This window comes from Parasteatoda tepidariorum, chromosome 11 (assembly GCF_982258835.1).
Source record: "Parasteatoda tepidariorum strain Cologne lab strain chromosome 11, Ptep-v5.0, whole genome shotgun sequence".
NCBI classification, from domain to species: domain Eukaryota; kingdom Metazoa; phylum Arthropoda; class Arachnida; order Araneae; family Theridiidae; genus Parasteatoda; species Parasteatoda tepidariorum.
In genome coordinates this window covers 68,560,746-68,574,234 of record NC_141765.1, presented here as the reverse complement: position 1 = coordinate 68,574,234, position 13,489 = coordinate 68,560,746, and the positions used below count along the sequence as shown (strand labels likewise).

The window sequence follows — 13,489 nt, the reverse complement described above, 5'->3', positions numbered from 1 at the left end:
GTCCACCAGTGCATGAAGGACACATGAGAATGATGTGTGTGGTGTTTCTTTTTTTATTTTTTTTATTACTATTATCGCCAAATAAGTCTCCATTTTGGGTAGTCTTTCTTTTACTTCTGACAATACTATCCCTCCGGCTGAGCGATACAGTTCTTTTCGGATCACCAATTTATATGATGGCTACAGTGCGCCATCAACTGTTACGCCAAGTTTCTCTTTTTTCCAGGTATCGCTGACATGATGATCCATAGGACAAAAAAAAGGGAAGGAAAAAAATCTCACACAGGGAAACTTTTCAGCAGTGAGGAGTTAAAAATAGCAAGTCCCATTCTTGAGTTTCGATGGATTTTTCATTTATTTATTTATTTTTTATTTACGGTCCATCGCTGATATAAAAGTATACCGTCCTTTTGATACATATTAGTATGGAACCGAATAGATTACAGTTTGATAAATCTGTTTACCAGTTCCTACTAGTGAATTGGTTAATTTATCGAATAGCTATCACGATGAAACATAATCATATTTGTTCCAATATGCATCTTTCATTGCTATTCGAGACTTACCACTGCGATGAAGTAATAAGGATTTTAATTTTATTCTGTCAAGTAGAAAAATTACAGTAAATTAGAGTTTCTCTTACTGTACGTTTATTGTTTCGTGAACTACTTGAGGAAGAACTTCATAGTAATAATGGCTAAGCATTGTCACTGTGGAAACATAGTAACGAGAACATCAAAATTAACATAACTATGCGAAAAATTCATATTTATGTCAGTTATCTATTTAATCTAGTATCACAATTATTCCGTTCTCTGAAAGAAGAGTGTGTAGCGAACGTACAAAGTAACTACTAGAGAGGCCAAAGCTTATTGAAACGGTTAAGGCGTCATTCTTTAGCCCTGCTCATTCGAGGTTCTGCTTTCGCATCTGCTTTTTCTTCTAAGAAAACCGTGAAAATGAAAAAAAAATCCGTTGATTTTTCGTGCCTCGAGGTCAAAATTAAGTAATTAAATTTTAAGTTCTCAAAGCAAAATTAAGATATACTTGTATTATAATTAAATTTTGACCTCATTTGGGCAGTTTGCAAATCACACAATTTATGTCATTCGAAAACAAGATAGTTTAAGAAATAACAGTTGAAATAAATTAAGAAAAGCAGTTTCTTTCAAAATTTAGTTATCATTCCGTTTCGAAAACTGTTTTATTTGCATCTACCAAAACAATATATTTTTACCCGCGGAAAGGAAAAATTACCATGTATAACATTCTTTCTGATTTGGAATGCCTCAAATCATTCCGTTTTTTATCATTCCGTTTCGAAAACAGTTTTATTTGCATCTACTAAAACAATATATTTTTACCCGCGGAAAGGAAAAATTACCATGTATAGCATTCGTTCTGATATGGAATGTGTCCAATCATTCCGTTTTTTATCATTCCGTTTCGAAAACAGTTTTATTTGCATCTACCAAAACAATATATTTTTACACGCGTAAAGGAAAAATTACCATGTATAGCATTCGTTCTGATATGGAATGTGTCCAATCATTCCGTTTTTTATCATTCCGTTTCGAAAACAGTTTTATTTGCATCTACCAAAACAATATATTTTTACACGCGGAAAGGAAAAATTACCATGTATAACATTCTTTCTGATTTGGAATGCCTCCATCGTATCAAAGAGACATAAAAATTGATGTTACCCAGACACGCTTGAGTGAAGTATATAGTAAAATGGCGAGCGGAAGCGTTGAGGAATTCACATAGTGGGCAATAGTTTAGTGAATTTCGAAAAAAGAAAAAAAAATTAGTCAATCTCTGGTCTTTAAAGATAAATCTGTAATTTTCTTGACATCCAGGAAGTCCCATGACTATCCAGTGGTCTTGCCATTCGTGGGTGGTTGACGTCCAGTTATAGACTTAAACACGTTTATCATTCTTCAAACTTGATGAATGACTTTCTTGAGACTCACTGATGCATTTTAATCACATACATTTTGGCTATTACTGTATGTTTACCGAGTCTACTTTTTTACTTAAATTTTAAACCCTCTCGACCTTTCTAGTTGATGTAACCTTGCGAAATAACTTTTATTTTCGTAGGTGACTCTCTTGAGTTGTTCCTCCTGTGTCATTGTCAATGCAATTGAATTTTTCTAAAAAATGTGCTTCGTTGTCAATTGGAAGTATCCTACAAATGACATTGATTATATTTTCACATGTATTTGACTTATCAGTGTCTTTTTAATTTTTATTTGAATAATTATTACCTTAACTCTTTTGACAAGTAAATTACTGTTTTGCAAAAATACAGTAATATAACATGTATGCAAATCGGGTTTTTCTAATTACATCAATATTATATCTCATACATATAAGTTTCTGTTTTGCTAATTACAGAAATAATTTATTGAATATTTTAGGTATTATGACATAAATGTTTTTATGGGACTTATTAGCGTTGTAAAACAAGGAGGCACTGATGAGTTACTCATAACTATATTCGTGAGTATTCAAAATTTGCAGATGATATGACCTGCACATGAAACTTTAAGCAATATGCAAGCATCTTAGAATACACCCAGTGTGTAAATAAAATAATTGTTTGATTTGTGATAATTTATAAGATTTGGAAATACTAGAAGTACTAAACATTTGTTATATTTTTTAATCGCGGTTCTTATTTTGTAAATGTAAGAGATTTCAAAAACTAAGCATTGTATTCGATTGGAAATCAAGTAAGAAATTATTTTATAATCAATATAAAATTATTTTATAATCAATATAAATTATTTTATAATATTTATAAATTATTTCAAAATAATTATTTTATAATCAATATAAAATTTTAATATGGTACCAATCATGCAGTTCTAATTAGAAATTGTGTTAGAATCAGCAAGAGTGATATATTTAATTAAAAGCGAGATAATGTTTACACTCTGAGTAAATTATAAACTTGTTTATAGTAATAGTTATAATTTTGTACAAAGATAATGTTATTCAAATAATTGTTATAAATTTGATTGAATGATATATTATTATATAATTTATTAAAGTAATAAATTTAATATGCAAAGCTGCAGTATTTAAATTGTACTCTCTATTTTAATTCAAAGTGCTCTCCAACCTTTTAATCACAGTAGACCGGCCAAAGCTTGGTAATTTTACCACTGCCAGCTAAGGAGAAGGGGAGTTAATTGGTTATATTTTAGATTGTTTAGATTTAATAATTTTTACTTAATCGTGTTTAAGAATGCCTTCAAAATAAAATTCTATTACATGCATGGTATTGGTGTGGCTCTAGATGATGTTTCTCATCTTCCGGTTAACTTCTCGTAAATGGAAATTCGTACTTTCCCGATAGAAATACACCACAGTAAATAAAATAGAAATAATATAATCTTCCCTGGCCTGACCAGTACCATTTGATCCATGAACCGTGGGTTGTAGACCACTGCCGTAGAACATACAATCGCATTAAAAATGTGCGTTAAACTAATGCTAGATAAATGAACTAGTATTTTTAATTACTTCTATTTACGCAAGCTTCTTACACAATAAATTATCTATGACTTTTATGTGGAATTGAAAAAAGCAAATGTGTAGCCTTGTGCAAAAAAAGTAAGCGTATGGCAATTCTAAATTTATTTTTTAAAATTATTCTGTAACTGGTTTAGGGAACACTCTGCGGCGATTGGAAGAAATTGCGGCAACATTTATTCACATTCTTTTCTGGCAATAGAGAATAGTTCAATATTATTATTTGTTTTTGCACGCCAATACAGTTTTTTTCTAATTATTGCTAAGCAATGAAATAGTCAGAAAAAATCCCTCTGAACTTTGTTGATGTTTCTTTGCTAAGCAAGAAATTAGCTTCAAAATTGTTGATAATCAATGGAATTACCAACGGAGAACTCACCCTAACTCAACGAAGAACTCTTGTTAGTCAAAAATTAACTTCCCAATTTTTTATTTATTCAATAGTACAACTTCTTCTTATGTTTCTAAAATATTTAAGAAAAATTGACCTAGCTTATATTTCAAAATATCATACAAATCGTACATGGTAGTAAAACATCAATAGTTTAAAGATTTAATAAATTTGTATTATCCTTTGCCAACTTAATTCTCAATCCTGGTGGCGGTGCAGCTACAGTATAAAATATTTATTTTGAACTTTTGCGATTATAAATTTAAAGTAAAAATTGCTGACCTAGCAAAATCAAATAAAATTATATTTCAAAATATATTTTACGATAAAATAATTATTTCTTTACTTTCAGAATAGAGTAAAGCTTTCTGAAAAATGGACTCTCATATCACCAGATCAAAATCATATTACCACAAATGAGCCTTCAAAGCAACACTCATGTGAAAACCGACAATATGTTGCTGAGAATTTTGATTATGTTTCAATACCACCAAGGAAGTTAACTTGTAGGAAGTCGGATGAGCAGTGCAACACTGAAGGAGCTATCATTGAATCTGATGAAAACATGGACAGTGGTCGTAAACAAAGTTCCGAAACAAAGCATTGGTAAGTCTAATTTAATTTTCTTTCATTCCACTAGTGGTAAACAAAGCCATTCTGTAGCATGAAATGCATTTTTATTACAAATACATTTTAACTCTATTGTTAATGTCTAAAACATTTACGGAAATTAATAATGGATGAATTTAAATACTTTAACTATAATTTTTAGTAGAATAAGTGTAAATAATTATACGAGCTTTAATAAACTGCTTACAGTGATTAAAAACAAGAAAAAATTGCTGATATATTGATTAGATTTCGAGCTCTAAGATGCAATTTCAATGTTTTCAGAAGCATAACGTATGAAGTTATGTAGTTTGACATGAAACCGTATATTCTCTGAATAAGTACACCGGTTTTGATAAATTCGGACACTTCAAAGTTGTCTCTGAATTTTTTTTTAATTCACTAGATTAAATAATAATTTAAATTTATCTAACCTATTATATTATCAGAAACATTGAGTTGCTTTAAAAGAACTTTTTTTTTCATCAATGTTAATTAATTCTTTGAAATCGCAATAAAACTCTACCTCGCAGTTGACCTGAATTTAATATTAATTGATATAAATGTGTATTTAATCTGATTCTTTTGAAAGTATTAAAATGCAGTAGATACCTGCTTTTAAATTTTTTTCATGCTAATGCTACGCGGAAAAGTTAAATTTATGAGGTTACTGCACTATAAATTAGTGTTTAAGGCATAAAACATTTAATTTTTTTGCTCTTTTCTTATCAGAAATCAAGTTTATTTCTTTTAACTTAAGAAATGTAACATTTTTTTATGTGCCTCAATCATTAGATTTGTATTATCATTCTAATATATTTATTCATTTGACCTCTAAAAGAGTTATTTTTCCGGTAAAAAACCTGCCCCGTATCTAATACGTCAAATTTTAAATTATTCAAGTAGATCACATCAATGATAGATCATTTTTTAAATATGAGTTGAAGATGGTACTGAATAATTTTTATCTTCGCACACATGGTAGTTTTATTTAATCTCAATAATGTAGCAAACGCAGATTCATTCATATATGCAAGTTGAATGAAAAAGCTTTTATTAATAATTGTCTGTCTAATACATATTGCGTTTTTATAAAACGATATATTTTAATCTGGAAATTGAGCTTTTGAATTGAGTATTATAATTCAGTTACCAATATCTTTAAGGTAGCGTTTGTTCATATTACGTCATTGATATTTATTTTATTCCATGAGTAAAATGTTTTATTTACTGAAATTATGAAACTTTAAAATTTAAAAATTAGCCCTGTTAAAAATTCTTAATAAATATTACTTAAAAAAGATAAATACTTTGCACACTACTATTTAAAAATTATGCTTCGGCCGCAAAATACTATGCAAAATACTTACTATGTGTGTATAATACAAATTTGGTGTTGTACATGGTGTTGCACTTATAAAAGTGTGGTAAGTTAAGCATTTATATCTGACTTCATGAAATTATAATAAGTGTCTTTTGTTATTATTCTTATATCAATTTTGACTTTAAAGTTTATTAAAGGCATTTAGCATTCACTCGGTAATATGTGATCTTTATGATGCAGATCTAAAAAACGCTTAAATTTTTTAAGAGAAGTTTAAAGTTCATTATTTATTATAAATATTCAAAAAATAATATTTTTTTTAAAGTCGAAGTGTAAAGAAGCAAATCTTGGGGGTGTAATTAAAAATTATTTTCAGAATAAGTCAGAACAAATATAGTATCATTAAAATTTAAATTCATTTGTTTGACGATATGTACAGTGCGCAGAAAAAAGAAAGATATCACCTAGACTAACTTTTGTTCTAAAGATCGAATTTTCACGGGGTAAGTGTCACTCTTAATAGTTTCTGGACCAAACTGGACCAAGTATTATATTGCCGGGTACTAGTGTACCCTACCAGAGGAAATAATTATAGGCCTAAAATATGCAAATCATTTATTTCTTATAATCAACTAAATAACGAGATTAGACACAAAAACGCACTTTCTATGAATAAACATAAATTTTTTACAACATATTTGGATTTTTGTCCTTCAAAATATAGGGGGTAGCTGCAATTCCATTAATGTTAATTTCACTTTCTGTTTTTTTAGTTATATCCTTAAAACTAATTGAGCAATTTCAAAAAATTCAAAATTCAATTTCAAAAACCTATTTTCCCAAAGATAATTTCATGCAATCAGTAATTATTTATTATTTTTTATTATTTGATTGTGGATGAAAATAGTTTGAATTAAGAAGCATAAATTGTTTGATACCATATAACTCTACGTATTCGTATATTGCAAAATCTAAATTTTAACTCTTTTTATTCAGTAGAAGCTGGGAAAATTAAAAATAATTATTTTTAAAACCTAATTCGGTGACTATCTAGAATTATTTAAATGCGACGATTAATATTTAAATGTGGTTAAGTGGTTAACTTACGAGTTCTGGCTTACGCACTCGTGGCGTAAAATTTCATTCATATTTTTTCCGCTGATAGTCGAATGTTAATCTTTTTTTTCTTCTTTTTTTTTTTTTTAAATTGGGAAATACGATGTTTCTTTTTCAATCGTCTGAAACTTTATTTGTAATTTATCAATGAGATTTTCATAGAACATTAATTATATTCAACGAACCTTTATAAAAATAGGTTAAATTTTAAATAGGTTCGTTGAATAATTTATACAATTTCAATAATTCACATATGCATGCATTGACTTAAAATAATATATTTATCAATTTCTTCAATATATATTTCATAATTATCACGTAATTCCAACTTAAATGAAGATAAAAGTTTTTATAAAAGATGTTATATATTCTTGAATAAAATCGTAATATAGAAGATGATTAAGAGAAATCGTGTTTTAATATTTCATGTCACTACAGAAAGTTGCCACCGAATTCGTAGCCAACATATTTAATCATCTTAAAATTTTTCAACATGTTATAGATCGTCTGAATCTTAAAATAAATTTTTAATTACCTGGCAGCGCGTGCTTTACGTAACTATTTTACCAACTGTTTAATTATATTTTTTCATTTTTCGAAATTTGATTCTTTACGTTGCCATATTTTTCAATAATATACTAATTTATTTCTTAGCATTTTAATTTAGGTTTTTCCTTCAATTAAAGGCCCGTTTATAAAGTATTATTAAGTTCTTAATAAAAGAAAGCTTAGAATTGTTGATAATTAAACTTGTAAAGAAATTTACAAAAAAAACGTTCTGCTGGTTTAAAATTACTCGATGCAAGGCAGCTATTTATTTACATAGCGTACTATTTTTTCTAAAAATGAAGATAAATTATTAATTGTTTTTTATTTTTTCTTATTTAATTGTGTAATTAAAAGTAAATACATACGTGTGCTGTGCAAAAAATACAACAGGTTGCGTTGTTTTTTAAAAAGACAAAAAATTCTGGAATTACTATTTTATTTTGACGTAGAAACTTATTCTCTCTTACTAATTCAAAAAAAGTTGCCCTTTTAAAAAATATAATAATGAAAAAATGTACTTCAAAAGTTATTATTATTTTTGAATATTAATGCAATTCACAAAATATTGTTATATCAAAAAAATGTGCGATATTCCTTATTTTGCTAAATAGCAAGCACTAAAAATAGAAAATTGTAAAACAAGTTAAAAACCGTGCTGTTTTTAAAATTATCATCTCAAAAAAATGTTCTTTGTCTAACTTTAGATTTTTCTTAATACTAAAATAAGGTATATTAAAACATTTTTGGACTAAAACTTATTTTAGAGGCTGTAATTTGTATGTTAAGCAAATGGTTTTAGCATATTTTTTACCTTTTCAGAAATTATACAAAGAAATATTTCTTATACTTTGCCGTAAGGAGACAGAAATGTGAAAATTTCATTGATGCTCAATTGAACCGTGTAAATGATTTAATTATCCGCAGAATTGAAAGCTGTTTGCACAAAGCATTTTATTGCTTGAAACAGTTAGAAATAAACTACTATCTATCTAAACAGATTCCTGTATTTTGTTGAGAGCGGCGGGAAAGGTGACCGAAAGCAGGAAAAAAAATAATTTTCGTAACCATCATGATATTTATATATTAAATCATATAATTTCAGTAATTGTAAGCAAAAAGAAAAAAATAAAGGGTGCATAAAAATAAACTCCATCGAAATATGCTCTGACGTATAAACTAAAATATAACTAAATTTTAGATCATTTTTTGGAAATAAAAAATACATTTTCGAAAAATTTCGAGTTGAACGGAGACATTAATTTGTTTGAAGTAATAAGCCTTGTAACTATTTAACTTCGAATTCCTGGGGAGGGGGGTCATTCTATTGTCTCATTCGACTTTTGAAATTTCAATTGTAGACGGAATCGTTTGACACCCTTCAAAAATTGTTCTTAAGATTAGCAGTCAAAAATAAATGTGCTGCATTGATTTTTTAGACAGTTATGACTAATTTTACATTATTATTTTTTCGGTTTAAAAGTCATAACCATTATCTTTTGAATAACTTGTCTTAATACTGGGTTCAGTTTTTTAATTTAATAAACTGCGTACTAGCACGCAAAAACTCACGTCACGAAGTCATTCATGTTTGACGAACCTTGAGAATAGGCGCTTATTTTTAAGCGCTCTAAACATGCAAACTTTCATTTCCATCTCCATTTTTTGATGAAAATGCTTCGTGCGCTCAGAAATAGGCACCCACTCTCAAGATTCGCCAGACGTGATTTTATTTTATTTAATAACGGCCGTTGAACAGCCGACTAATATTTGGATTTACGACTACTAATGTTTAACTCCGTGGAAACCAATTCCTAAGACAAGGGAACTCCTGGATCAAGTATCGAGCGAAATTTGCCTTCGTGGCTGACTTTTTAAACTAACCCACATTTGCGTTACATGGCTTAGGAAGACCCCATGGTTAACCTGACGTTAAGGGGACTCTAACCAATGATCCGTCTCTCACTGAGGATATTTTGCGTCAGCATTGTGGTTGGTGCCAGCCAGATGTGGAATTCGTATCGATCAGCCATCGCTGGGATTCGAACTTTTTTACCTCATTGGAAAGCGAACGCTTTGTTTCCTGAGCCATCATGGCTCGCCAGGCGTGGTTGAGGAAAGCCAAGTAATTTGAAAATTTTTTTAAAGTTTCTAAAGAAAAATGGAAAATTAAAGAAAAAAAGAAAAAAAAAAAAGAAAACGAAGTTCGAAAAACAGCGGTAGGCAAGAATGAAACTGCGAATGAATACGTTACTTGTGTAAACTAGGCTTCATCGGGCATAAAAGACACGTTTTAAAACTTTGACTAAACGAACATGGTAGATAAGTCCGTTATCAAGAATGTAATCAATCACATAGTGCAGCACATTCTTGGAATCGAAAGGAAAAATTCAATGCCTTGTCGACTTTAGTTGCATCAAACAAAACAGACGAGGTTTAAAATTTTGACTAAAAGAGCACAATAGACATATCCATTATCAAAATTGTGGTAAATCATCAATTTCCGCACATTCTTGGAATCCTGGGCATGAATTCAATTTCGATAACGCCAAAATTCTTGCCATGACAATTCTTCCCTGTCACATCAGCTCATGTTGATGCCTGAGAATCTTGATTTATTCATAATGAAAACAGATTCCCTTGTTAATGACATGAGTTCTTTACCAACTCTGCATAATGCGAAGAAATGCATTCTGAGCATTTGTCAGCAATCTGAGATTACTCTAAAAAAATCAGCTCAACGTGGAACTAATATATATAGCACTTTTACTGCATTAATTTATAATTTGAACCTCTTAATACCGTGTAATCAAGTATAAGATTTCTATTTGTATGATTATGTGATTCAACTTGGCACCGTATTAAGGTTGTTGCAAAAATGCACACTATTAATGTTCAATATACTTGGAAATTTCTAGCATCGTCTGTATTTAAAAAATTCAGTTATCATTTTAATTTATTGTAAACGTTTTATATGGTATCATGACTTTTGTATCATATTTTTATAGCATAAGTCCAGAACCAAAGAAAGAAAGTCGATTAACCTCCATCATCGATCAGCTAAGAAATAGCAAAACAAAGGATGCTACTTTGCCTGATATAAAAAATAAACAAAGTGATACAAATTCTACATTGTCAGTGAAGAATCAAATTGAAGAAAAAGGTAAGTCATTAAATTTACTTGTTTCCGTATAGTGCCAACCAAGTAATTGGAAGGATAACAATTGAATAGAAAAGATAATTATTATTAAAATTATTAACTATTTAGTTTTAATTTTGTGTACCATAAGTAATATTGGAAAATTGTGTTTTAAAAAAAAAGGTAACAGAGTAGTTGACCTTCTGAAAACAAACTGGTTAATAAATACATATACTTAGTACAGTTTAGGGCAGGTTGATCCAAATTGTAGAACATCGGCGTTCTTTCGTAACAAACCATACTTTAAAATTGTTCCAGTTGTTTCTTTTAAAAAATCATCAGAAAAATAACAGAAAAAATATAAAACCTTGATGAAAATTCTGGGGAAGACACTTGAAGGAATATCATCACTGAGTGAATAAAAAGTCAGTTACAGGTTTTTTTTCCTTTTTTTTTCTTTTTTACTGATTTTGATGGAGGACAAAAACTGTTATTGGACATGTCTACTGTTTGAGAGAGATCCGAACAATCAGGCGGCTGTAAAGCGGCGCTGAGGAGCCACCACTGAGAAAGGCATTTTCTTTTCGAAACTGAATAAGAAATTTCGATAAATAGGGAAAATATTGTTTCTCGGAGACTACTTCCCAAGGCATGGTTGCTTCTTCAACCCAACCAGCCCAAGCGGAAAACTCGAAACTCTCTAGTGACATCAAACAAAACTCCTGTAACTACCTCATTCGTTACGGATGCGAGGAAAACATCTTTAATCCCCTGACTGGAGCATCAGGATAGAAATATAGAGTCACAGATTTTGTAAGTCATTCTGGAGACGAGGATGTGATTGTTCCGGTCGGAGAGTCACAGAAAATATGATATGCCAGAATTTAACGTGAATTGATAGTGTTTAGTGGTCATCGTGTGATTGTACTCTTCGCCGGGATGTATTGGTGCTTATACTAGGGTTTGTTTTTGCTATGAAACTAACCTTCTTGACGAACTTCTAACGAACTAACCTTCTTAACGTTTATTTGCCCAACTAAATTTTATCAATAGGTTTTTACTTTTGGAAAAGTCAGAGAAAAAGCAAGTTACGACTAAAACCGAAACAATGACGAAACCACTTTATCAATCCAAAAAGCCGACAAAAAGGTGTAACAGCGGCTGGTAGACTGAGAATTTCCAAGCAGCGAGCCTTTTTAAGAGGAAAAGTGTAAAAATTGCAAATTGTGCAGTTTCAAATTGCTCAAACTGTCTCAGTGACCCTATGTCAGAAAAATTTAACTTAGAAGTTCATCAACTACATGATACTCATCCATCTGTTCTACTTTCTTTAAGCTCTTTCCTTCATATCTAGACCCCTTCATATTCAATGTCTTGGGAATAATTCATGATGAATGCCTAGTATTAGATTTTCGTACAATTTGATATTTTAAATACAAAATAACTTCAATAAATTTTAAGAATTATGCTTCCTTTAATTAACTACCTAAAATTTAAAATATTATTTTTAATATTTTACTCAAATCTTAAATATTACTTATAATTAATTACTTAAATCTTAAATATTACTTTTAATTACTCAGTTTCAGACATTTTTATTGAAATCGTTTAATATTTTAGTTTCATAAAGTACCCACTGCATATTTTTTTTTTATGTTGAACGTTCACTTTAATAAATCTCTAATAAAAACTATTTATCTTTCATCTAAATTAAAACAATTTTGCGTGAAAAAATGTCTCCTTATGTTGATTTTTTTTATGTTAAAAATTAACAGTTACGTTTTCAAAGATTGCTTCTAAAATTTTGTTAAAAAAAAAACTTTATTTATATTTTATTAAGCTGTGAGCAAAATAACAAACTGTTGAGGCATATGGTCTTTCTCACAAAATATTTATTTTCGAAGGAAAAAAAAAACTTCGCTTCTGTGTATCCTTTCCAAAATATACATTGTTGTTTTTTATGTTTGAAGCCAATGTTTAATTCTTAGCATTTTTGATACGAATATGCGAGATCATTTTTGAGAACTGATTTGATCCCCAAGTTGTTGCCTACCACTTTTTATCTAACACAGAAGGACCCTATCTCTTGATTAAAACCATTCTGATATAGAATTTCGCCTACATAGGTCCTAAATTATGCCCGTGTGGGTTTAGTTAGTGGATAAGGACTGCACAAAGGTCCTGAACTCGGTAGATAAAAGGTGTAATCTGCTGATTTTGAGTTTGCTCTTCCCCTTCAAATGCAAATACTACTCTAAAGGCCCTAACTCTCAATAGCGCCCACCCATGGTCTTAAACGGGAGTACTTCGTTCTCATGCTCAAAGATGCTTTTCCACTGTTGACTTTCATTTCGGAATGGATTTTTTTCTTTATTAAATACTTAACTCAGTTTGCCACTAACTTCAAACGTGAGTGTCAAGATCTCTTCAGTCCATTGTTTGTATCGGGCTGAGTTTAACACCAACGGAAGTGTATTTACTCTGAGCGTAAATGGGTTTTATTTACCCTTGAACACGGATATGCAGTTATTTACAAATAGGGAAGTGTTTTTGATAATAAATCAAGCTGAAAAATAATAGCCGTAAAAAAATATTTAATTACAAAATTACATTTTTAATAGCAATAAAACATTTATTGGTGCTGAAATTTTTACCATTCAGATATTACTAAAAATCAAAATTTTTTAATTTTCGCATGCCATTTATTTAAAACAAAAAGCGAACTTAATAGAACATGACATTTGCAGCTTTTGATTAATGCTTTTGATTTTATGAAAAACTGTTACCTGAAACCTATCACAACCTCTCCAATTGCTTA

At 29.7% G+C, this 13,489-nt stretch overlaps 1 protein-coding gene across 2 annotated transcripts in view; it reads left to right on the top strand.

Moving 5' to 3' along the window:
- Positions 1–13,489, top strand: part of LOC107436447 (uncharacterized) — a 246,518-nt gene that overhangs the window by 89,349 nt on the left and 143,680 nt on the right. For both annotated transcript variants that reach the window (XM_021145057.4, XM_043040071.3), the window contains exons 2-3: positions 4,290–4,543; positions 10,541–10,695. In XM_021145057.4, the coding sequence (XP_021000716.2) occupies positions 4,290–4,543; positions 10,541–10,695 (409 nt within the window). The remainder of the gene's footprint in view (positions 1–4,289; positions 4,544–10,540; positions 10,696–13,489) is intronic.